At 36.6% G+C, this 27482-nt stretch overlaps 2 protein-coding genes across 3 annotated transcripts; both read right to left on the bottom strand.

Annotated features, from left to right (window-relative positions):
- Window positions 1–115: 115 nt before the first annotated feature.
- ppp6c (protein phosphatase 6, catalytic subunit) lies at window positions 116–7007 on the bottom strand. Its single transcript, XM_081367082.1, has 7 exons — window positions 5276–7007; window positions 4506–4601; window positions 4121–4186; window positions 3860–4001; window positions 3673–3752; window positions 1516–1725; window positions 116–1021 (listed from the first exon to the last, which is right to left on the bottom strand). The coding sequence occupies exons 1-7, from the start codon at window positions 5405–5407 to the stop codon at window positions 773–775; spliced, it is 975 nt and encodes a 324-aa protein (XP_081223208.1). The 5' UTR covers window positions 5408–7007; the 3' UTR covers window positions 116–772.
- On the bottom strand, window positions 6691–27482 carry myo1hb (myosin IHb). 2 transcript variants are annotated; one of them, XM_081367080.1, is made up of 32 exons: window positions 27283–27482; window positions 19271–19432; window positions 18669–18784; window positions 17909–18107; window positions 17716–17796; window positions 17459–17638; window positions 17247–17345; window positions 17003–17116; window positions 16789–16860; window positions 16233–16352; window positions 15869–15936; window positions 15468–15573; window positions 15228–15308; window positions 13734–13825; window positions 12908–13002; window positions 12773–12819; window positions 12589–12669; window positions 12211–12316; window positions 11996–12113; window positions 11777–11890; window positions 11588–11664; window positions 11401–11469; window positions 11190–11274; window positions 10566–10728; window positions 10370–10453; window positions 10180–10273; window positions 10031–10086; window positions 9734–9869; window positions 8206–8276; window positions 7959–8056; window positions 7411–7510; window positions 6691–7210 (listed from the first exon to the last, which is right to left on the bottom strand). In XM_081367080.1, the coding sequence occupies exons 1-32, from the start codon at window positions 27301–27303 to the stop codon at window positions 7184–7186; spliced, it is 3132 nt and encodes a 1043-aa protein (XP_081223206.1). In that variant the 5' UTR covers window positions 27304–27482; the 3' UTR covers window positions 6691–7183. The 2 variants fall into 2 exon arrangements, with proteins under 2 accessions (XP_081223206.1, XP_081223207.1); XM_081367081.1 differs by lacking the exon at window positions 27283–27482 and adding an exon at window positions 21100–21136.

Genomic DNA, 27482 nt, shown 5'->3' with positions numbered 1-27482 from the left:
TTGATTTAAAAGGGACGTGTGCCGCCCAACGGTGTCGTACAAAAGTGCTTTTCAATTTGTCTTGTATGCAAGACATTTTCATGCTTCCATTGATTAGCAGACCACACCAGAAATGTAACTTAACCATAAAGGGGTTTATTTTCAATATTTAATTGGCAAATGGGCAGCTGTTTTCTACAATAATAAAATACAACAAATCTGAGAAAAAGATGATTAAATCAAAGCAATTATATTAATGTACAAAATAATCACAACCTTATTTGTCCTGTTGTCTGGTCATCGCCTCAACCTTTTTCTACACTTGAAAGCTACGAAAAAGAACAGTGTCTTTGTCTTGGAGAAATTAGGAGCAGACTTGTTCAGCACAGTTGTTTCAGTGACTTTCCAATCTGTCCTCTTAAAAAACAAAACATTTTGTTCTGACCAGGTGAGTTGTTACACCATAAACGTTTGTCATTAAATGGTCAATGGCTGTTAGGTCTATATTTAAAGCCCTGTAAGAGTGGCTTTGAGAATAGAATGAGGATGTCCACTTAATTACGGTCACACGCTCACGTTAAGAAGAATATACTGACCAAATAATGACCAACTTCAACAGCCAACAGGGTTCATAATCCTGACCATAGTTTACTGTTGTTATTTTTGGAGAGCACTTCAATCTTTACAAAAATATTTGTTTAAAAAAAAAATGCAACAGAAATTAAAGACAATAAAAGAGTGCTTGACAGAGCAATGAAAAGGACAGGTCAGGTCCCAGGCGACAATGAAAACCTCAGAGGAAGTAGGGTGTTGTTGTTCGCGGTGGTATGACCCTTTCCGAGTCAGGAACGGCCCGGAACAACTTGGGCTCCCGTGTGTTCACGTCTTTGAAGACCATGATGGAGGCTATGTTACCACAGCGGTAGCAGTAGTTTGGGGCCGACCAGACGGTTACCAGCTTCTCGTCAAACATGAATTTGTAGCCCTCATGAACCAACTGATGTGCACGGCAAATCAGCTTCAAGTTGTTGATGTGAACAAACTTGAATGGAAAGAGAAAAACAATTCAGGTTTTGCACACACAGGTAAATTTACTGAACATTTTTTTCTTCTTTTACTAGCATGTCAGACATTTGAAACAGCCAATTCATTTAATTTAATTAAATATTTTAGTTAACTGCTCATTTAACTGTCAAATTAATATTTAGCTCGCAGCATATTTCATAGAAATTCAGATCCAAGAAAATCCAGAGGCTACCAAACTGAACACATTTACTAGTTTTTGCTTTACTGAGATATTTTTGTGCAACTTCACTGCACTAGTGAAGTATATGGAAATGCCAACAACTACATCTCCATTTCATAACTCACAGTGAGTGAGTGAGAGCCATGCAAATGAGCAATTTCATAAAATACTAATTTGCATATTTCAACCTGTAATTGCAGAAAAACGTCTCATGCTGGTGTTTTGTATACACATAGGGATGAGTGTTAAAAGAACTAAAAACAGACAGTGCATTTAGAGAATGCTCTTACCTCATTGGTAACCTTAGCACCAAACAGCCAGCCAGCACCCCTTGGGCTGATAGCCCAGGTGTCTACGTCCTCTGGATCGGACCAGACAAGATCACAAAATGCTCCCTTGTGAGGGATTTCCTGATTGCGTTCAATGGTGCGTATCTGGTCCAAAGTTTTGATGTCAGGTGAAAGGCCACCATGTACACAAAGGATTTGCTCATCTATCAACTGTGGGAGAAATCAAAACATCACAATAAGTACAGCAGAAGGAAAATACATGTTAAACAGTTATAAAGTGCAAAATAGCATTTTCAATCCAAGAGTTTTTTTATTTTATTTTTAAGCATTACATATATTGTAAACATGTCTCAGGTAAACATTTTATGTTGAATTTGAGTACTAGCTACACTATTATACATTATAGACATAATGGGTAAAATGGTCAAAACAATTGCAATATTATATCAAACTAAAAATAAACAATCAGAATTCATTAGGCTATATGATGCACTTGTAGTACCATTCATTACTGTGTGAAGCATGGGGACACAAATTATATGCTACACATGAGATCTATATTTGTAAATTTACACTACTATTATCAACCAACAAAAGGTCAAATTATATTCATATATATTATATTTGGTGATCTGTTTTTTTTTCAAAATTTCACAGATAATGTATAAAGCAAATAATTTACTTCCCAAATGTATTCAGAGGCTGTTTGAAATGAGTGTCAGCATAAACTTAAAAATTTAAGGACACAGACAAATATACTTGTAAAATAGGTGTGACAAGGAATTAAGAATGTGTACTTTCCTTTGCAATTTAAATAATGTTTCTAAAAATGAGATAAATGTATAACAAAAAATGTATATGAAATACTTGAAGAAAAAAAAAAAAAAAAAACGGGACTACTTATTACAACTCTGGTTTCCCGTAACAGCGTTCAGCGCAACTAAGATTTTCAAAATGTGAGAGACCACAAACATGAGGACAAAAAATCCTAGATTTAACAGTTGCTCCTATAGTGTGTGGTTTGCTGTGATGTGAAGACAACACCAAACACAAACAGATTTTCAGTCCCGACTGTGAACACGGGAAATCTAACAAAATCTCTTGAGACTTCAGAATAAACATGGCGGACTACAGACAGGAAGAAATTGCTATGAAATTGTCAACTCTATAGTGGTATGATTTACAGGGCACGTTGTATAAACATTCGATCTTTTGCCACAAATCGACGAGCTGATCCTTCATCTCTGATGCACATATCCAATTCACTCTGTGCTGTGCCATGACTGCAGTTATTATGCTTCAGTCTTCTGTCAGCTCGCTTTCTGATTGGGTATCGTTTCTTTCCCCCTGACAATCAACAGAGTACATGTGCATTTGTCCTCGGGGTTCCCCGCACACATCAGGATTTCTGATCCTAAATATTCAACATGTTGTCAACAACATTCGCGATCAGGGCGACTCCGATCTTCTTTCGAGCAGGTTCGGTAACTAGTCTTAACACACCTCACACCACAGGAAAATCTGATAAGATAATCTGTAGAACCATCAAGATAATCGGGACTTCACTTAGAATTGTCGGAGGGGGAGAAACCGGCCCGAATATCTTGTGGCGTGGCCCCAGCATTAGACGAACACTGACACCCTGTAGTGAAATAATCACGCATGTTTAACAGCTTCTGCTTTCTAAGATCGGCCTGGGTTGGATTAAAACTTCATGTTCCGTTGAGTTTGGAAAATTCTTTACACAGTAATCATAATTATATCTCTTCTCCTGTCTCTGAAAATGTCCAGATTTTTTTATATTGCGGACACTCATTTCAGGTGCTGTTTAGTCAACTAGGTGACTACAGAAATAAATGGAAATAAATTAGTTGTACCATTTCAAAATGGAAGTGTCACGAAGCTCAGTGCAAGTAGTCGATTGTATTAATGAAAGGTGTAATTTTAAAGAAATTGTCTTGAGTAACCGTTTTGTTTTCGTTTGTTTTTGACTACGAAGCGCAACAACCGGGATCCTTAAGTAAAAAATCCATTCAGTTTCTCCATAGGGAAATTGATTTTGAACAATAACTTATAAACCTTTAAAGACTGAACTACTGTGTTATAACCCTTTAACAAAGTCTGAAATTGTATATGTAAAATCTTGAAAACACTTACGGCAGCAACTGTCAGCATGTCAAATACTTTAGTGCAGTATCGCCAGGCATTAGCATTTCCATATTTAGTTTGGCACTCATCTATAGACAGAGAGAAAGCAAATGAAAACCTAAAATGAATGTACAACAAAAATCTTAATACAGTAAGTTCATCATGATAGGCATGCATTTAATTTCTGTAGTCTCACCATAAAAGCCATACACTTGTGTGATCTGCCTGCTCTCGTGATTGCCACGCAACAGTGTGATGCGGTCAGGCCACTTTGCTTTAAGTGCTAGCAAATATGTGAATGTTTCTAAGCTGTAATATCCTCGGTCAACAAAGTCTCCCTAGAGGAAAGAGAACATACCGTTATCTCTTCAATAAATGCTTTGGGGAAAGTTTCCAGTGAGTCAGCAAATATGAACTATTTACAATATGCATCACATCATCTTTAGAGATACAGTACCATGAAAATGTAGTTTGTGTCTGGTACTTGGCCCCCAGTTCGGAAGAGTTCACATAGGTCATAAAACTAGGGACAAAGAAAAGGTTTAGTTCAGGGGTGCCCAATCCTGTTTGCAGAAATCTACCTTTCTGCAAAAATCAGCTCCAAACCTGAACACACACAACTGAAGCAGCCAATTAAGATCATCAGGATTACTTGATAATTACAGACAGGTGTGTTTTATTTATCAAGATTGGATGTGCACTCTGCAGGTAGGTAATCTCCAGGAACAGGATTGAGCACCTCTGGTTTATGCCAATATGCAGCATGTTGTTATGGCAAAAAAGAACATCATTACAAGATCTGCAACTAACAACAGAGATGCATTAATAGGGCATTCTCGCACCTGTCCATGAATGTCCCCGCATACAGTGACTGGAGTGGATACTGGCTGTACATTTGATTCTTCAAGCAGCAGGTCACATACATAGTCACACAGTCTCTGTCAAAGCAATAGAAGACAGCAGGTTTGAACATTGAACAAGCTTGAAAAAGGGATGGCATCACTTATGATGACAGCAGAAGCAGCAAATTACTGCATCCCAGGTCATGTTTATTCATAAGGAGGTCAAAACGGAGCCTTTTCAGGTCGCATTTTTTCAAAATGGCACATTAATGGCTTGGGTGATACTGTTATGGACCGCATTGCTGCATTAACGATTAATTCAGAAGCCTAAGTGTACGTACAAGTACTCTATTTTAAGATAAGGGAGTGGAGAACGGTTCAGGCAAGAATGAAAACTGCTAATAAAGACGCAAACATCATTAAGTAAGATTAACTAAGAGAAGGATGGGCGTTTCAATTTAGTTCGCTTGATAGCAACAACTTAAGTTAGCCACCCTAGGTGTTCACAAGAAATAATCGGTTACACAACTTTATAATGACTAACTGCTGTTTTGGGCCGCATAACCTGTTATTTCTGATAATATGTAGAATATAAATCCCGGAACACAGGCTAACGTTAACTGATTAGATTCATTCGCAACGACTGCATTGCACTGAACACTAACGTTATTTTACCGGCCTTTACCACGATCTACATGACTTTATAAATATAATAACAACTAATATATTTAACATTCTTAGAAAAAACACAAATTACAGATAATAATCACCTTTAAGTCGTTCTCTGGAAGATATTTGCACTGCCTCGCAATTTCAACATACTTATCCAGGTCCAGCGGCGCCATTTTAAGAACAACAGACGATGCGATGGAAGAAGCGAAGAGGAAGTCTTTCCACGTCATAGAGGGAGGTAATGATTGACACGGAATCAGCCAATCAGTACTTCGATACGGTCCTGAGCACCACGGCGACACTTCTTCTTTTTCTTTTTTTTTAAGCTACATACATTTTGTACAAATACAAGTATTGAACATTATACATACAATACAAAAAAGAAATAAAGAAACTATCTAAAAAATAAAAGGGTACCAGGGGATAATAACATAAATATCAGAATAAAGGTGTTCCACGTCACCACTTGCACGCATTCGTTTCGGTGGTTGTCACGTTTCTCTTAATAGAGTTGGGAAAACATATTGAGCAATAGACAGAGGCTGATGTTTGTCAGAAGGTTCAAACTTTTTTTTTAAATGATTTAATATTTTGAGGCATCGATATCTAGGTCCCTTGATCAAAACATTCTCCATTCATTCACCACGAGGTGGCAACAAACAGTTTCACATTAGGCCATAATTCTCAATATGATTTATGAATCATCATACATTAGTTTTTTCTATTTGTATGCTTATATAGGAAACATCAGGGTCTCATGTTGAATGTCCACAAAGTACAACTCAATAATTAACCACTTTATTACCACTGCAGTCATAATACAGTTTATACATGGCTGAACTGAATTTGCAGGGGGGAAAAAACACAATTTCTATAAAAAAAAACACTACATAATCATTAAATTAGTTGAACATCTTGATTATATGAAATTATACAAATGCTAATATTTTCTGTACTTTAACACCGCTACTGCTACAGAAATCTGAATACGCTAGACTAGATAAAGTATTATATAAAGGACAACAACTGCTTGCTGTGGAATTGATTATCAGATCTCTATGCAGATCTTACATGTGTGTTCTGTGTCTCTCAACAAGTGGCATTTTTATATTTGAATGTATACAAATATTGTGTATGCCTACATGCATGCATTGTTTTGCTCTGGTGTTCTGGGTATATGAAGCCAGTTTCAGCTATTTGTTAGATATTTGTTATATGTTTGTCAGTGCAAAGCAGAAGATGGCATGCCCTATGTAGTCAGGTGTTGGCAGTATGGGATAAAGAACAAAATAAACTAACACAATTGACACAGTTTTAAAAAGATTCTTGGGCAGAGTAACTAATGCACATATTTGGGTTTTTTTACTGAACAGTTAACTTTTATGATTTAACAAAATTAACACATTTGCATAATTTGAGGAAAAAAGGTTTGTGCTTTGAAGCAACGATTTTTCTATATTCTGTCCACCAGAAAGAATCCACAATTAGCAAAAACCAAGACAAACTCAATTCATGTGATAAAAAACTTAGCAATTTTCATTAACTGCTGGATGTTTATAACAAAACATGGGCTTATAAATACACAAAGACAATGTCAAATATACAACTAAAATACAGAATTTAACCTGATATTATTCAAATAAAACAAATAAAATAAAAAATCCAATTACCCATTACACCAGTCTGACTTGTTTCCCTTTCCTCTTATTTGATGAATAAATTACAATGATATTTCATGATTTGTCCCTTGAAAAATAAATTTATATTTTAGGGTTACCCAACCCTGGTCCTGGAATAGCCCCATAAGTCCATATTTCCTCTCCATTATCTGATAAACTCATTTCAGGTATTGGAGTTTATACTAATGAACTGATAAGTTGAATCAGGTGTGTTTGATTAGGGAAACTGTTAGAGTGTAGGTTCTTTTAGGGCAAATTGTAGTGTTTAAACTTGACTGAAATGCATTAATTGGGCCATTGAAGATACGTTTTGAGAGGAGAAACGTGTCACCGAGATTTTGTCCGTGCAGATTCCTGCAAAAGAAAAATGTAAATGCCTTCAAAATTATCACATAAATAGATGTAACTAATTTCAACATCATTTTTAATAATATTACACATTATAGTGTTATACAAGGACAACTGATTACAAAGATATAAAGATTACACTTTAAGTATTTTTTATGTTTCCAATGTATTCAATATGTTGTATGCACTGCATTATGTGAACCCACCACCATCAAGTGTCCATTCTTGGCTCTGTAGACCATGCATTCACTGCTGCTCTTAAAATCCACAAAGCCCTCTTTGCCAGGCTGGATGTCAAACCTCACACTATAAATGACAATGATTCAGTGTATGTATAATGCATGCATTTAAATACAATGCTAACACTTTACAATAAGGTTTCATTTGTTAACATTGGTTAACTTGAACTAATAATGAACTGCACTTCTACAGCATTTTATCTTTTTGAAATGTTAATTTCAACATTTACGAATACATTATTAAAATCAAAAGTTGTTATTGTTAACATTAGGTAATGCACTGTGAACTAACCTGAACAAACAATGAACAGCTGTCTTTTTTTTAAACTAACATTAACAAAGATTAATAAATACTGTAACAAAACCAATGTATTGCTCATAGTTCATTTTAGTTAATGCATTAACTAATAAAAAACAAATGAAACCTTATTGTAAAGTGTTACCAATACAACAAACAATTTATCTCTGAAAGCAGGACCGAGTACCCAAAGGCAATTCAGGTAAAAGTATCTCACCTTCCTTGTACAACTTTGATAAGGCTTCGGTTTTTTGTCACTACACAGATTTTTGTCAATGCCTCGAACAGATGGCTGCACTGCAAGACCAGGTCCCCCTAAAAATAGAATATTTCAATGACAGGTTATTGTATTCAATTTCTATTACTATACATGTGTGTAAACAAAATGTTTGTTTTTGTTTAAATTTACCACATGACAGTCATTTAAAGCAATTACTCCCTCACAAAGGTATTTATTCACCTACTTTTTGCTTTGTGTCATCACATGTGACATGGAGAATCAGGAAGTTGTCACTTAAATTGCTGACAGACACCCCTGTAAATATGCAAATATATCTTATGTAAACAAAGTTATTGTATGGTATAATATGGAACTTTACTATTTAGTAATGGTGTTACAAGAGTTAAAAAAAAGTTCAAATATAAAAATAAGACTGAAAAATAACCTATTAAAATCAAAACTATTCATTTAAAATGACCTTTTAATGAAATTTGATAATTTCTAGTAGTTATATTTATATTATAATGCATAGACTATATTCAAAAAAATATATATTTAAATAAATGCCTTTGAAATCTGAATTGATGGCAAGTTTCACACAATCATACTTAATTATTGGGAATCTGTGCCGAGTAGTGTTGATTATATGTAATCTGGATTACATAATCAGATTACAAAAATTAAATACTTGTAATTAGATTATATTACATTTTAAAATACCCCTAATCAAATTTTTTAATTTTCCTTTCTCAAAAGTTTTGTGGAATTGCACACACAGACTGGCCACCTGTCAGGCGACTATAATTATGTCATGTTCTTTGTTTAATTTCATGTTCTTGTTTTCATGTCTTTTATTTTTCAATTTTGTCATGTTTCCTGGTTCCTTGTCAGATGATTCCTTGCCCTCATTTGATCATCCCTGCAGTCCAATGTCCATACTATCCATCCTAAATAGTATGTGAGATTAGAATAAGTGTGTCCCAAAGCATAGTATATTGGAAAAGGTATGTCAAAAGTCCCCGGATGATCTACTATTTCCGGTAGATTTTGAAGTGTGGCTCCGTGCAGACTCTAAAGGCTAATATTGCCCACAACCCATTGTGCTTTGGAGGAGGATTCGGTTCATCATTACGCATTAATAAGAGGAGAGTCTCTGCAGGAAAGACCAGCGACTGCAGATCAACGTGCTCCTACATTTGTTTCCGATACAGTAGGAAATGAAATGAAATGTGGAGGATTTTAACTGTGACAAGATGACTGACAGCCCAGTTTACTGTGACAGGATGCGACAGAGAGCAACCATTAAAGACGCACTTGTATGACTCAAATGACTCATATGTCTCAAGGTTTGTCTCCTCTTTTGCTACACACTTAAAAGTATGTACTTTTTCTTCAAAAAAAGTACATACTTTTAGGGCGTAGTATAAGTAGGCGAATAAAAAACAAAAAACAGACGTGACAAATTACATGCAAAATTGAGAGGCTGCACAGCATAAACAAATTAAATATTTAACTTTCAAATTATTAATTTCTTCTTATTTAACTCGATGATTTAAATTTTAGCTTTTTAATTTTATAAATAAGTTAGATCGAAAGTAATCAAAAAGTAGTTAATTATTTTACAAAAAAAAACGTGTAATGTAATTACATTACTAATTACAATTTTTATCATGTAATTTGTATTCAGTAATGGACTACAATTTGTAATCTTATTTGTAAAATTTGTAATTTAAAAAGTAATCTATCCAGTACTGTTGGACATTGAGATTTACCTTTAAGCGAGCTGTAATTCACCCTCTGTTTAATTTTGGCCTCCTCCACCAGATACGCAGCAGCCTGGGTGAAGATCAGCTGTCTGAAACGTGGCCGAAAGCCATTCCTGTCATACTTAATCACTGGAACACTGTACTGTATAGAGAGAGAGAGAGAGAGAGAGTTTACAATCCGTTTCCCCTGCCCATGATATGACATCTGTCTGACTGAAAAATAAATGAATATAGATCTACTGTACTCATAGTCAAACAAGCTCAGAAATGTGTACATACATGTGTATGTAAAGTTTTACATACCTCAATGCCCTCAGGACAAATCTGCTGCAAGACTTTGACGTTCATGTCCTGTTCACCTGAAGACAATAAACATAGAGAGAGCAAAGTTTTGTAATGTTTACTCTTGATCTTTGCATTTACAATTACAGCAGCAAATCATAAACTCGTACTTATCCTAGTGTCAGCAAAGGGTTGGCAGATGCTCTGAGGGTAGTTCTCTTTTCTGTCTTTGAATATGTCACTGGTCAGTGCTTTGATTTGCATCTGAAAATGAAATGGAACTGTAAAAGTATTCCAGCCACAGAATAAAATATGAAAATAAATGTTCAGATAAATGAGAGGTGAAAATGACAATTTTACCTGCACCTTCCGCTGTGCACTGACCCCTCGAACATACTTCCGTACGAGGAGACGTGTGTGCAACTTACGTAAGAGCACTGAGGCCTATAGATTAATTTATAAAAATGTAAAGTTTCATTAGTGAAATCATGAACCTCAGCTATAACAATAACTTTGCAGTGTTTCAATGATAACGGGCCCAAAATATATGGACTACCTCTTGCATTATTGGTGGAGGAGTCAGCCAGGTAGTTTTGTCTATTACTGATTTTGGCAGATACTCTTTGAGTCGAGTGAGGTAGCTCTGTCTGACAAAGGCCAGATATTCAGAGTTGTCCATGCTTACAGGCTGATTCCTGTTCATGAAGCCCTTGATAAACCTGCAGGATTGGGGGAAAAATATCTTACAGCTCAAACATCATAAAATTTGATTTGTTTAATGTGCATTCATTTGATCAAAATAGTCAAATATTTTTAAATATTATGAACCCATTTCACTAAATTTTAAAATGTGATTTATTCATGTGATGGCAAAGCTGAAATAAAAGCTGAAACAGCATTTATTTGAAATAGAAATCTTTTGTAACATTTTAAATGTCTATACTGTGTCTTTTGATCAAATTGATGCATCCTTGCTGAATAAAAGTATTTCAAAATTTTATTCAAAAATAAATCCTACTGATCCCAAACACGACATGTGCATTTACATAAAATCATATTTAGATCAATAAAACTTTCATTTAATTGTCATTCAGTGCCTGTATAAAAGCTTTTCCAACATTACTTTGGTCACGTAAAAGCAGAAGTAACTGAAAGGAAGGATCTGACATGATTATCTCACTTCTTGATGACTTTGACAGCCCAGGCTCTTCTTTCCCTCTCTTTTCTGGCCTGAAGGCCCCTCCAACATGTTTCAATCTTGGTAGCTGTTAAAAATGAATTAAAAGTAATGTTATGCACAGGGCCGTCACTAGAGGGAAGAAAGGTTCTTGTGATTTTAACTGATGGTTTACTTAATAACTCTAGTGTTTTAAACAAGACATGTTCAATACCTGCTTCTCTCTGCCTTTGGTAGTCTTCTTTCACCCTATAGCCTTTGTATTTGGCCTGGATCCTTGTGGCTGTAACAAAAGAGATTTGAGATACCAACCAGTCAGGTCAAAGCTGGCATTGCAAGAATCATAACTAGACCTTCAGGGGATCCCAGCCTTCTTTTGTCAGATGTTACTGGCGCCTTACCCAGTTCATGCTTGCAGACCTCAAATGCATCTTCAGTGGCAAAAAGAGTCCTGGGATGGCGAATAAAGATTTTTGTCCTTGAGAAATTAGAGGGAAAAAATATTTTTGTTTTAGAAACATTTTATAGGTAGTGAATATTTCCTGGTCCTAGAAGAACAACACAGTATCATTGCAGTAGCCAGTTTTTACTTTCCCATCTTGTACTCGTTTGGTTTGTAGCCAAGGTGTTTGATGAGCTGCTGCACTCCCTCTGCTGGTGTCCCATTCCAGTGTGGCCATGTCTCAGGACATAGAGCCTTATATCTGCAATGATCATGTTTGCAGGTGAGAAAAAGTGAGAACAAGCACCTGATGCAAAAGATGTGTGCAAGTTGCATTGTTGGAAACAAACACACAACGCAAATGCACCTTTTTAGGAAGACTTCGTATCTTCTCCTATAAGCAAACCCAGCACGCCTGACTCTCAGGTGCTCCATTAACCCCAGGTACTTGACTTGATGTCTCACCATGACATCATCAAAGTGATCTGAGGTTAGGCGAGTGAGAGAGAGGTCACTGGCACCGTCTGGTAAAACATTCAGCAGACAAAACCACTAACAAGAGGTGTGAAGTGAAAGGCTCACCTGGCTGCTTGCAGTGGTTGGGTTTCAGGCACCGCACATACCATGGTTCTTTGGTCATGAGGATTTCAGTGAGGCCTGCAAGGCTGCTCTTAAACTGGGTGGCTACCTGTTCACAAAAACAGTCAACAATGTATTTTTGATTCCTGTAAATTAAAGTGCTGCCACTGCTTAAATAAAGGTTAAGTTGGAAATAATATCATGAGTGGCTCTCAGGTTTTCAATCTGCTGTGTTAATTATACTAAAATTGTAGTCAAAGAATCTGTATATTTATTTCTTATTGCCAGAAAATGAACACAAGAAAAACATTTGAAATATATAGATCAGGCTGTTATAATTATTTGTTTTTTAGTTAGCTATTAAAACATCTTTCACTGTACCGTCTCAGGTCTTTTCTTGCCGTCAGGTTCAATAGCATGGAAGCAATGCTGGATAATACTGTTCTTAGACTGTCGCATGACCTTAAACAATAACAAATAAGTTTTATCTTTATGACGATTTCATAGTCATTTTTTTTTTTAAAGATGACCAATAGAGAATACATGCTGTGGGGAAACCTCTTACCTCTTTAATGTTCCTGTACAGAAGATCATTATTTTTGTCAAGAAATCCTGACAAAACAAAAAGATCAAGATAAATAAATGTTTTTGTGTTTTTTTTACTTTTTAGTCTTAAAACAGTTTGCACTGAGTATCTTACCAACAACTGAGTAAGTAACTTCTCCAGCATAGTGTAGGAGTCGAAAATCCCCTCGTTCCAAGGTCTTGCGGGTTTTCTGGTCAGCCAATTTGTGCCTGAGATTTAGAGACATTGAATTGGATTAATAAATGAATACAGTACCTTACAATAAATAAAACACCTTTGCAGTCGTACAAAAACTACTGTACCATGGCACTTCAATTCTACTTTGCATGTGAAGGTTTTAGTTGTTCATCTATATCAGCTTTACAAGTTATATTACATGGCAGATACATATACAAAATTCAAATATTCAAGTCACCTTTATACAGACCAAAAACATATTTTAGAAAAGTTAATGCTACAATATTTGCATTTTAGGAGTCCTTCACCCTTCAATAAATGCCCATGAGTCAGGCTAGTATGGCCTAGAGAACACCTTGTATACACAACTTGGTCATGTCTATATTAAAAGGTTAGACGCATATTTTCCCACCACGGGAGAAGGTTTTAGCTAAGCAAGTGATCTACATTCACGATCTACAAAATTAGCTATTATTATTTTTTAAGGATTTAATTTAATACAAGGGTGTCTAATCCTTCAGCTGGAAGATTGCCTTCCTACAGAGTTTGGCTCCAACACCTGCTTGGAAGTTTCTAGTGATAACGAAGACCTTGATTAGCTGCTTCAGTTGTGTTTAATTAGGACTAGAGCTAAACTCTGGAAGGTGGCCCTCCAGGAACAGGATTGGACATCCCTGTTTTAATGCCTACAGAAGTACTATGCATTTAGCATTTAAATACTGGTGTTATGTCCGTTTAAAAAGAATTTAAAATGTTTACCCACGTGACAAAATGAGGGTGACCGCACATCTTCTCCTCTAGCTTCTCCAGGAATGTAAAATCTGTGGCTTCTCCAGGACGCAGACATTCTTCATCCTTTAATGCGGGATACAAGACATAAAGACTGTGACTTAGGGTGTGTTCACACTTGGCAGGTTTGATTCAATTAAAAGAAACTAAGTGTGTGTAAGTGTGAACGCTGCCATCCAAACCCTGGTGCGCACAAAACAAGCTGACCGAGACCCCTGAAAAAAGGTCCAAATGAACTCTAGTGCAGTTCGACAGAAATATGAACGCAGCTAAGGGTGCTAAGGGTGCACCCGTGTTCTATTGATGTCAGAGTTTCGGTTGGGTATGGTGGTCTAGGCCTAGGGTATGGTTCATGTGAACTCCGGTACGGTTCATTGCTGATTATGAACGCAATCGTACTAAATTGTTGAAGGTAAACTGCTATTGATGACGTATGATTCGATAAAGCTGTGGTTGCGTTCGAAATCGCATACTCTCTTGAGTAGGTACTTATTTTCAATAAGTAATTACTTCACGACCACTAAAAAGGTACATTGTGTGTATGGTATGAAGGTGTGTGTAGTATGAATGTCCGGTTATCATGTGACCTATCAGCATCAGTTAAGGCGCATCACTGCCATTCACAAATCCTCTCCCGTGGCCTCATGGGAAAAACTTTGTGAGAAATCAACCAACCAACAAACGATACAATAGATATAAACATTTGCTAAAATTCAACTTCGAAAAAAGATAAACATTTTCTCTATAAACGACTTTTTAAATGTACTTGTGATAAAAAAAAATTTTTTGTTGTTTTTCTGGGTCCATCAAGACCTTCAAAGTTTGTCCTGATAAAAATCGTTGCCTCGTGACATTAAAACTTGGACATATGATTCGATAATGCGCACCATGTTGTGTGTATAGTATGCAAGTGTGTGTAGTATCAGCATCAGTTACGTCGCTTTACTGCCATTCACAAATCCTCTCCCGTGGCCTCATAGGAAAGTAAAGTGTCCATCGTTTGCCCACTTCAGAATCTCAGCAGAAGTAGTAGGTCATCCTGGTACTTTTTGCCTACTCTTTTATGTGTACTGTGAATTCAGACATACTTCTTTTGTCACATACTGTTTTTCACCTAGGGAGGAATGCGATTTCGGATGCAGCCTGTGTGTTTGTGTGTGTTCTCCCTCACTTTCCTGACAAGCGTGACTGAAGCACTGCAAGCAGAGAGAATTATCTAATTTCTGCTCGCCTTCAGCAGAAATGGACTCCTGTGTTCTTTAGAACATTTGCAGTACGGCAGATAGACGCAAGTGCCGTTATGTCCTGACGCTTTGAAAACATAACCAAAGGTTTAAAAACCAAAATATAAAAGTGAGGTGAGCAACGTTATGCATTTTCCTGCCTTCAGTCGCACCAGACAATTGAACCAAGTGTGAAAGCACCCTTAATCATGTCCTGTATGTCAGCTTGAATCCATTCTACATACCAGTATTGATATGATGCCTCTATGTTTCTCCTCCACCAGGTCACAGATGATCTTATTGTTGAAGAATGGCACTGGCTCCCACTAAAATGTCAACATGGGGTAAAAAAGTTTATCAATGAAAATATGGCACAGCACAGAAAGTGAGGCAGATCTGTGTAACAAAGCATTTAGATAACATTACTATCTGTAGATATCTGAAAAGGCCTTGTTGATTTCAAACTTATGATGTATGTACTTCACCTCGATTCCCTCCATCTCGTACTCCTCCTGCTCTGATTTGAGGGTGAGCTGGATGAAAAGCTGCTGAAGCTTTTCATTGCAGAAGTTTATACAGAACTGTTCAAAACTGAGGAGCAAATCATCAGTAATTATATACATGGTAAACATCAATCCATCAAAATATGTATCTAGTACTTAACAAATATAAGACAATTTACATGCAATAGCAATAATCTCATCAGTGCAGCGTGTTTCTACTTTACAGTAATGGCACATTTATTTGTGTCTAGATGTGTCTAGAGGGCTTGTTCTGAAACTAAATTGATAAGAAGGTTACTAATTGGTTTTAACTGATTAACCCATTTTAAGAGTTTTCTTGAAGGAAATGTGTAATGTGTATGATTGCAATGCTTCAGTGTCACCTGTTCACATCAAACACTTCAAATCCATAGATGTCAAGCAGTCCAATCACCGTCTTTCTGGTTGAATCCTGCATTGATAGAATAAATAGATTGAACACCTAACAATCTATTGCAGGGATCAGCAACTCCGGTCCTGGAGGGCCACTGTCCTGCAGAGTTTAGCTCCAAACCTAATTAAACACACCTGAACAAGGCAATCAGTGTTTTCAGGATTACTAGATAGATACAGGCAGGTGAGTTTTCATCAGGGCTGAAGCTAAACTCTGCAGGACAGTGGCCCTCCAGGACCGGAGTTGATCCTATTGACTAATTCATTTCTTGTTATATACCACTATTAAAAGCAGAATTTGTAAACCATGCATACCTTATTTGCCAAAGATTCATTAATCTTATTAACGAGCCATGAGAATGTGCGGCCATAGATGGCTTTGGCTAGTGCATCCCTGGCATACTTTGCATGTTCAGCGGTGAAAGGGCTTAGAACCTGAAAATGATAAATATTACATAATTATGCATTTCTGAAGTACAGAAACATATCATACTATTCCATCTCTTAAATCACTTTTCAAAATTATTTTAATATTATTTAAAAATAAATGTATTTACCATTTAATACCAATTGTCCAAAACAACTTCATATGGGAATATGAATGTAAAACGTACTTTTTATGCGTTAATGTGTCATACCATATATATTTAAAATTTGCGTTTAGGCTACCTACAGTATGTTGCAATTAATAATTTTAACAAGTACAAACAATATTTCAGTAAGTATGCTTATGTAAACATACTAGTATTTGGGTCACATTAAATGTTGTATTTACTTGGCATAAGAAAAAGATCTGTCTATTGTCTCAAGTCTATTGTCTAGAACATTGACAATACTAATAAGCCAATGTTCAGAATCCTTCTTTCATCACCTCTTCTGCTTTGGCTTCAATCTTCCTGTGAGTTAAACCCTCCTGTAACATGTTTGAGGGGATGCCCAATAACTGAGAAGAACGTGAATAAAGAGGAAATGGGTTGCAACAAAGAAACAAAAGTCAAAGGTCAATATTGGCATTACAGTATAAACTATCCCATTTTGAATGCATAAATATTCTAAAACTTGACATAAGTGACAGATGAACATACCTTTGACAGCCAGTGCACTTCTGCACTGCTGTTTAATGTGGCATAACCCAGAGCACTGGCCTCAAAGTGAACATTCCCGAGATGAAGGACACTGGCAATGATCGCAAACAGATGCTAAAAGAAGACCAAAGGTATTAAACAATGACCTCTCTTTCTAAAAATCAGCCTACACTGACCCAGTGACCCACCGGACAAAAACTCAAATCAACATGCTCGAACTCCAATCACTCTGAGAGCATCTTACCTCTATATCTTTTTCACTAAACTTAACGATAGTAAGAGCCTTCTGAACGGTTTTCCAGTCACTCTTGTCATTAATGGAGCTCACTTTGGCACATTCTCCCTGTCCAGAAAATAGATTTTGAACAATAAAATAAATATACTTTGTTTATGGCTCTGATAAGTCTATGCATCAATTAAAAAAAAAAAAAGTAAAGTAATATCTGTGTTTCTAACCTGAATAAGATAGCGGTAGTTCTGACAGTTTCGCTCCAAACCAAGCCAGCGAAGAAGCTCATCCTCCCCTCCCTCAACTAACTGATAGAAGATGTGGAAGTTCCTCTCTCCATGATTTTGGTGGACCACCCTTGACTTTTCCAGTAAGTAGCTTAAGATGTGGCCACCGACAGCTGCTCCCTAAAAGAATAAGCAAGTATTTACATTTGTAAGGAATGCTTTTCTGCTATCCTGCTTCTGTCCGAATCGGACTTTACCCGATGGTCAAACTGTATGTCCATATACTTTCCAAATCGACTCGAGTTGTCATTTTTCAGGGTTTTGGCGTTTCCAAAAGCCTGTAGAGATAAAGCCCTCAGCATTAACACTTCACATTGTGCTACACTTTGAGCACGTACACTGAGAATTTTTCAACGTTTTCAACTGATCAATTTAGAAAAAAATTCTGACCTCCAGCACCGGATTTGAAAGAAGGAGCCGATCTCTCACGTTGTCCAGGAGTCTAGTGCTAGGACAGCTTACTGCATAGAACTGCAGGACTTTCTTAGAGGCCTCTGTCTTACCAGAACCACTCTCACCAGAGATGAGGATGAAGTGGTTGTTGGTTTCACTAACCATTGTCCGGTACACGTTATCAGCAAGTGCAAATCTGAGAGGTCAGAAAAACTACATTTAAAACAATGATCTTCAAAGAAGAATATAAGTTAAAAACGTTAAATGTGTATATATACATTGCCATTCAAAAGTTTGGGGTCGGTAATATTTTTAAATGTTTCTTAAAAAAAGGTCTCTTATTATCATCAAGGCTGCATTTATTTGATCAAAAAATACAGTAAAAACTGTAACATTGTGATATATTATTAAAGTTTGAAACAACTATTTTGTACTTTTAATACATTTCCTGTGATGGTCGTTACTTCAGTGTCACATGGTCCGACAGATATCATTCTAATATGTTGATTTTCTGCTCAAGAAACATTTCTTATTATCAATTTTTTTTTTCAGGATTCTTTGATGAATATTTATTTGAAAAATTATTTTAAAATAATTAATAATAATTTTAAATTATAAATATTTAGAATATTTTTTTGAAAAATGTAAAAGTATGTACTGTCGCTTTTGATCTATTTAATGTATCCCTGAGGAATAAAAGTATAATTTGTATATATTGTATATAATGTATTTTTCCTGTGTATATATGCAAACTTACATATGAGGAGGCAGCTCAAAAAAGTTGACTCCCATATAAATGTCCATTTGTTTCTTGGTATAGATACCCAAATCCTTATATGGATTTACTGACACTAGGAGGGTCCCGATGTAGGTCTAAGTAAGAAAAACAAAAGACATTTAAGAAAAAATTTCCCTTTGCCTCAAAAGAGTATTGAGTTATGATCCGAGTTCAGTAAAACATTTTAAAAATATGTTGTCAACTTTTAAAAAGTTTGTCCTGGAACAATCTGCCAAAAAAATATAAACTCACAGGTTAAAGAAGGATCATAATGAAATATAACTGTCTCAGCAATTTCATATAGGAGGTTTATCTTTGTAAGGTGCCCTCGATAACCATCCCCATGCTGAATCATCAGCAAAGTGAGTTTCCAGTTCTTGCGACAAGGCAAATGAGATGTATAGAGAACATTTTCACTTAGTAGGATACCTGCTGTGTGCAGTGACCTGTGTTCAGCATGAGAGTCCACATTATTCTCTACCCCATCTCAATAATGAAAGTAACAGTGATACTGGATATTGCATTGCCGGCCTTTATCCTAGTCTATTCTCAGAAGTCACATGAGTGGGTGCAGGACTCACATATATAAGGTTCTCGTTGAACCGTTTTCTAAGGTTGTCCATAAATGCGGTCTCACTGGTGTAGGCGTCCAGGAGAACAAAGTCCTGAATGCCCACCCGGTCCCGAGCCGTCAAACACCCCTCCATCTCCTGTAGGATCCGCTGGCAGCGCTCCTCTAAACTCTGTTAATCACAGACAAGAAAAATAAAGGAACAGGTGTTGGTCAGCGATTCCAATAAAAAGGTAGATGTGTTTTTACAGATGTGTTCTTATTTCAAGGAGAAGATTAAACTGCACAAGAATAAACCGATTTTTTATTTTTATTTTTATATGTCACAAATATTCATGATTTTTCCTGTTTGACATTAAGGAATGAATTACCATTATGAACTTAAATGTTTTCAGGCTATAAGTTTGTGCAGCAACAGCAGTAGAAGTTGCTTGAAACAAGTGCTTTGTACTTTAAAACTTATCTTTAAAAGACTTATTTATTTAACTTATTTAATTGACTATTTATATTCAAAAAAAAAATCTTATTGGTGATTATTTAACAATAGTCTCTCACTGATGTACACAAATGACCAACATCACTGACTTTCCTTCACTCTGACTTTATTATTTATCACTTTATCACTCTACATCCAGTAGGCTAATATATCATTTTGGATGTGGCCTTGAACAAATCCTGTCAACAAAATGCCATGAACCGTCTGAGCCCTGCCTTACTTATCTAATCTAAAATGTTTTTTTTTCTGCACAGTCCATCAAAAGGAACATTCATCAATCAACACTGATAACGGCAGGGTCTGCCTTGGTCTATGACAAACAGGAAGGATATATTTTTGTGTGTTGATGAAGTCCTGTGTCCTCTAAAAAAGTAATTTAAAAAAAGAAATTTTAAAAATAAATAAATAAAGACACTTCAGCACTGCCTTAATTGTTCGTGGCATAGATTTGACAAGGTGCTGGTAAAAATGTTGGTCCATATTGACATATTACATATTGGCAAATTTGTCAGCTACACATCCATGATGCAAATTTCCCATTCCACCACATCCCAAAAGTGCTCTATTGGGTTGAGATCTGATGACTGTGGAGGCCATTTGAGTGTAGTGAACTCATTGTCATGTTCAAGAAAATAGTTTTGAGATGATTTGAGCTTTGTCATGGCGCGTTATCCTGCTGAAAGTAGCCGCAGAAGATGGGTACACTGTGGTCAGGGATGGACATGGACAAAAACAATGCTAAATTGGTACTAAGGGGCCCAAAATGTCCCGAGAAAATACTCAGACCAGCCCGTTTGGCAGCAACAATAATGCCACGTTCAAACTTCAAAGTCACTTAAATCTCCTTTCTTCCCCATTCTGATGCTCAAATTGAACTTCAACAGATCACCTTGATCATATGCATGCCTAAATGTGTACACATTTTTACAGTGTACAAATATTGCAAATATTAACTATATATTCAAAGGCTAAATAATTTCTATTTTGTTAAAGAAAAACACTAGCCTATAGCTGATACTAAATTGTATATGTTGCAACAGTGTGATTCATAGGCTACTACTCCTAAACTGTTATATAAAAAAACATTAAAATAACTGAGCGAATTTACATAGTTTATTTTCAGAGAGACATATCACAGTCAGCTGTATTTTAGTCCAGCTGCACTGCATGCTCTGCTCAGGATTCACTTCAGGAATAAATTCAAATCTACAATTTGCGTAATAATTTGCATAAATCATTTTCTCATATTACAGGCCTATCTTAGACCTCGAACAATATTTTGAAAATGTATTTAGAGAATGCACATTTAAAAAATTGTTAAAAGTAAAAGTGGGAGCCCTTACCTTCAGTGCAGTGATTGTTTCTCTGTGTAATGATGTGGGAACTGTGTGATTTTATCCAGTTTTGTAAAGACAGAGCATCTGTGATTATTTCAAGTACAACAGGAAACAATGTCATATCGCACTCACCACTTCCACCATGGGAAGTCATTAATAAAAAGTTTGCTAAGGAAACGGGGGTCTGCGTGTATGTGTGTGTCAAGAAACATCTGTCTAAAACAGAAATCGTTATGGATTTATTGTCTTGCATCCTGAAAAGCTCTGCTCGGCATAGGTTTGTCCTATCTTGGTTCCTTTAAACCCGAGGCCAAATCTATTTCTATCAGAGATTACACGGTTCCTCTCCATTCCTGTCATGGGATGGAATTTGGGCCAAGGTCACAGGCACACAAAAAATAAATGAACCATTCCTGTCTGGTGCTATACTGATGCTTGATTTACCTCTAAGAACAGACAGATGAATCTCTCTCTCTCTCTAATAAGTTACAAGTTTAATTTTCTAAACTGCATGTCCAGGGAATATTTAACAGTTTTTGATAACATTAGTAAAATAAAAGGTTACACTTTATTTCGATAGTACACTTAGACATTCTACTAACTATAAGTTACTTTGCAACTACATGTCAACTAACTCAGAGTATTAGTAGACTGTTAGGTTGGGGTTAGTGTTAATAGAATAAGTTGACATATACTTGCAAAGTTTCTTAAAGTCAGTAGAATGTTGGGAGAGCATCAAAATCAAATGTTAGCAGATATTAAGCAGACAGTCTAATACTGTAATGACTGGAAGTTGACAGTTGCTAAATTACTTATAGATAGTAAAATGTCTGAAGTGGACTACTGAAAAAAAGTGTTATCAAAAAAATATAGCTAAGTAAGCTGTCAGTCTATTGTACCACAAAAGCAAAAGTGCAGACAGAGACTAGGAAGTGTTCTGAAAGATAAAGCTGGCATCACATTTGAATCCTGTCTATAAGCTGGCAAAGAGCACTCAAACTAGAGCCAAGAGGGGATGCCAAGATTCTGGCAGTCTGTCAGTGTTCCTCTCTCATTACACACAGAATGTTATGTATTGCATCTGTTTAAAAGACAATCATCATCTTAACTTTACACTCAAAACCAAAACAAATAGTGTTCAAACCAATCACCGACAGGAGGAGGGTGTTGTGAGGTTTTGAGCCAGCTTTTTCTTCAGCTCTGACTTCGCGTGCAGCCGTGCACAAGCACAAAACCTCACAACACCCTCCCCCTGTCGGTGATTGGTTTGAACACTATTTGTTTTGGTTTTGAGTGTTTGGCTAAACCATTTGTTTTTGTGTGCAGATCTCAGAGCCTAGGCTGCCTACAGAGACGCGTTTTTTTGACAGCTTGCTTATGGGGCGGGCAGCTAGCGGATCGTTAGGAAAGATTAGATGAATGTGATAAAAATATTTTGGGGCCTGAAATCACTGATACCACCTTTAAAGTCCCTCTGTGGTGAAAATCAAGTTTCTAATGTTGTTTTATATGTCAATGTGGTGTTTTAATATGCTTTAAGACAAACCATGTGCAAATTCATGTCAACACCATTGCTGTGTCTTTTCTTCTTAAAACTGTAGTGAACCAAACATATTCTCAAAAACGTGATTCGAAAGCGCTTGTTTCTGATGTCACAAACTACATTGTAACCAATCACGTCAACGAGTGGATCTCTGAGCTTGTGTGAGAGTGTGGAGGCGGGGCTAATTATCAAATTCATAGAACCACGTATACTAAATGAGGAAAGGGTGTAGAGTTACATTCAAGCTATTTTAAGGCATGAAGATTTTTTTTTTCCATGGAAAAAACATTTAAATATTTAATTTTGGTGATCAAAGGTGAGTTTTAAGGGATACAATTATTGACTACAAGGGGACTTTAATTGAAAAAAACACAGTTTAATTCTCCGTGAGGACTTAGATTTCCACTTTGGTGTCAATGTTATTAGATACATCTTGTTGTATTTCCGAGCGAGTCATTGAGACATTAAAGCTGATTTTGAGGGAGAAGGAAAGTCTATCTGGCTAAATGACCATCATCTGAGAGGCCACGCTATTGTCCCAAAACTTTAGTATGTCACAGGATCCCAGTGCTCAGCTCACAATATGGCTTGAGACTTCGGAAAAAGCTAGAGCTGATCGTTGGTCACTGACCCACATACTTCTGTAAAAGTCACTAAACAAAGTCTTGACAAATATTTACAGCTAAAAGTCTGATTTACCTTTTTGAACCTATTTACATGGATTTCTGTTTCTATTTTTATGTATATATATATATATAAATTCTCACGGTCGTTTGCAGTCACATTTGTATTAAATATTAAAACAAGTCTAAAATGTAAAAAAAGAAATACCAAGAGGAACTTATAGAACAAAAATTATTTAGTACTTTTTGTCAGTTTGTGTATTTTTAATTTACCATTTAAAACAAATATGCTCGTAATATGATCTAATTTTCTGTCACAATCTTGAGACAAACATTTATAGTCTAAATAGACACAATAATAATTAATCTTAGGCCAAATTAAAAAAGGGCACAGTCAGCTATAAGCGTCTGAAATATTCCTGAATTACCTCAGTATCCATTGCTTTTTCCAGAATAGGTGAATCTTTATTCTCCTGGTATTAGTCCAGTGTTCAGTAGAATAAAGGGCTTTCAGTGTCCAGTTTGCCCTGGCATGATGGAAACTCAGACCAGAAGAAGACACATCTAGAGTGATCCACTTCACATTCAGTCCTGATCAATTCTGCTTGCTTTTTCTTTCTAACCGTTCTTCTCTTTCTCTATCTCACGTTTCTATCCATGGTGAAGAGCTCTCGTGACATTATTTCACTTTAAGCACCACTACTAAACTCAGCTCTTGGTCTGCTCCAAGATGCTGAATGATTCATGGAGGGGCAGCAAGAGAAGATCTCATTCAGCACCTCTCCTTAGCGGCCGCTGCCCCACCATGTGTAACACAAGGCTGTGGAAACCTGAGCCAACACCCTACTCCCTCCCCTCCTACCTGTCTTCTTCTGCACAAAATTACATTGTTGGAGTCTAGTTACTGATCTTTGATTAGGTGGATCCATTTTCTGCTAATTACTACCCACTCACCAACACGTGGCCCGTGGCTCATAGCCCATTTGGTGTAAAATTGTCTTTTTTACAAACTGATAGATGTGTAATTACTCAGACTGCTGGGACGGTCATTTGAGGTTCTGATGGAACCTGAGTCAGCGGATGTTTACCTCATTACTGTAAAAGAATGTAATTACTAGACTTCCTCAGGTAATGTATGGTTCAGTTGCCCTACTTACTTGATGTATTTTTAGTTTCATGTCTTGAGATATACATTTTTTAGACAGGGCCACTGCCCCTAAAAATGTCTATGCACTGTCCTGCTTTTGAACCAATTCTTTTCAGTGAAACGGTTGAACAAGTGCACCAAATAAGACTGGAATGGATTTAAAACAGTATGTGTCCTCAAATGTGTCCAACTCAAAAGGCAGTAATATTGTCTAAAACCTAGTCATCATGTCTGCTTTTTCTTTGCACCAATGAACCACTCCAACCTGTTAAAGTGCCCCAATTATGCTATTTTAAAGGTTCCTAATTTTGTTTTGGAGGTCTCCTACAACAGGTTTACATGCATCAAAGGTCAAAAAACGCTTTCATTTTCTCATAATATACACTGCACATCACCACATAACTCAATAACTCTCAAACAACTCATCCGAGGATTTAGTCTCTCTAAATCCCTCCTTTCTGAGAGCCTGCTCTGCTCTGATTGGCCAGACGGCCCAGTTTGTTATGATTGACCAGTGCGGTTACACACGGTTACTTAGGCTCCGGAGGCTTCCTCAGTCCTCAGCGATCGTGCACACTGTAAAGACAGTAACGATTGCATTGATTTTACCATATCAATCCGAGCACGAGTCCGATGATTAACCCGAACCTCCATCGCAAGAGCGACTTGGATGTTTTCAAGTGATACGCTACTCAGTTTGACGTACATTATGAGATGTTGCAACTGTAATCATCTCACCATCAGCATTAACAAGTGTATATCCATCAACAAACCGTTGTGTATATTTCTAATTTATTGCAGTGCATGTGGGAACTGTATCATTAACTGTATCAATAACAGCAAATACGTTAGCCGAGCACTAACGTTGATGACTGATGTACCATTAAAGTTTGTAAAACAAATCTTGCTCCATCCTTTATCAATCAAAGTAGTAAGAACATACAATCTGCATTAATGGACACAATGATGGAACACAACAAAATATTGGGATTGTAGTTGTACTGCTGTGGTATCATTAAAAAAATGTATTTTAACCACTGATTCTTTGCAGCCTCATCATCAAAACAAATTTACTTTCACTGCATAGGACACAGCGTCTTCTCGACATGATGTTAATCATATGACAAAGCTACAGTGTTTGAGGGCGGGTCAAGTTGTTCGCCGGCCGACAACGTAGAACATAGGTGGACATTATGCAAATGTGTTACCCCATGACGTGTAGCCATAATACAGTGAGATTCAATCCTTAGCTTGTAAAATTGGTCTGCAAGATCTGCCAAAGCTTGCTGGCACCTGGTCAAGCTGGTGGTGACCTGACCAAGCTACTAGATTGGACCAGCTACCAGTTTAAGCTTCTCCTTAAGACTTTTCCAGTTGGGACATGATGAACCAAGTGCACTAATATGAGAGAATGAGTGTACCAATGATTTTGAATGATGCAGTGAACTCAAAGTTGATTTAATAGCAAAAATGTTAACAAATACTTAGGTTATGACTTTAAGTTTTTATGAGCTTGTTTATGTCTGCCATAGTTGTTTGTTTTATTATCAGACACGCAGTGAGTGATGATGTAAGTTACACACCACTGTCTATTGGGTGCTATAGGTGCAAAACTGTATAGTGAATATTAGACCTAATCAGTCAGTCATTCAACCTGCATTAAGTCTAACACTAATGACAATAAACACCTTTATTATCATAATAGAAAAAAGTACCTAATGTATGACTTTTGTGGTTAAATGTGTGAAATTAAAAGTGTAAAGTTACACGGTTGTCATAATTACGGGTGAACTAGTGATGGAGTAAAAGATGAACCGTTTTTTATCCTTTTTATCTTTCCATCCATGTATGATGTGTACCACACTTGAGTTAGGCTAAATCATTATTTACTTATGAAGCGCCATATATGTCATCCAAATTCCAAACCAACAGGATTTCCAGTGAAGTATAGCCTATTCCTGAAGCCCGACTCTGCTTTTATCAGTTTGACATTTATCTCCTCCGCCAACATCATTATCTACTCCTACAAAAAAAAATAATGATAAAACAAAAATAAAACCTGAAATTTGTTTACCGCCAAACGCAACTGCAAAGTCCCTGCCTGCCTGTTTCCAAACATGTTTCCTGATCATCTAATTGGTCAGGCCAACAGATAGGACCGCCCCCGAACTAATGCCATTGGCTGGGCTAATGGTGCTACGTTGGGAGTATCACACACAGTGTTTGCTATTTCAAAATCTTAATTCCGATCGGATTTTTTTCTGAAGCCTTCTCAAATTACTTCGCTGCAGACAAGATTCCAAAGGTAAACTAACTTTCCACAACATCTTATTACTAATCATTTACCTTTTGATAACACGTGGCTTCAAAACATTTCATTTTTAAATTAATAAAAAAATACATTTAAAACAAAAAGTAAATGCAGTGAACGTCAATTAGCAAGTCAATACATCATGGTGTAAAATGATGGAATCACAGCATAGCCCTAAAGATCGGATATTCCACACAAAGTGGCCATGTTAATGTTCTTAGTCCTAATTAGTGTCCCCGACTACACCTTTGTCCTATTTTATACGTTAGTGGTGCAAGCTGATACAATGATAAAACATATCTTGTAACTAAACACAACACACTTCAGATAAATAGGAACTAAACTGACCGTGATAGTAGATTCTCAAACATTACATGGTGTTATAAGGTTTATAATGTAAACACTGGAGGAAATTAATCTATATATATATATACACACACACACACACACACACACACACACACACACACACACACATACATACACACATAGGATAGGAAGAAATAAGAATATCAAGAAATAAGCTTGAGCATAAGCATCACTACGAGCAGTTAGTCGATCTTACCTTAGAGTTCAGGCAGTACATGTTTTAAGGAAGACAAAATTCACGTCCTGCTTGGTTTGTTTCAATTGAGAGTCCCGGGAGAGAATGGGACAGTGCCAGCGGTGCAGAGAGGTGTACCGTACTGTATAGGCTATGCGTTGGTATCCAGAGTAAAAAAAAAAAAAAGACAAGATCCAAGAAGATTTGAAGTGGGACACTGC

This window comes from Scardinius erythrophthalmus (assembly GCF_964197995.2).
Source record: "Scardinius erythrophthalmus genome assembly, chromosome: 5".
Lineage (NCBI taxonomy): Eukaryota > Metazoa > Chordata > Actinopteri > Cypriniformes > Leuciscidae > Scardinius > Scardinius erythrophthalmus.
The sequence above is the reverse complement of the archived record's forward strand: the minus strand, read 5'-3'. Positions and strand labels throughout refer to the sequence as shown.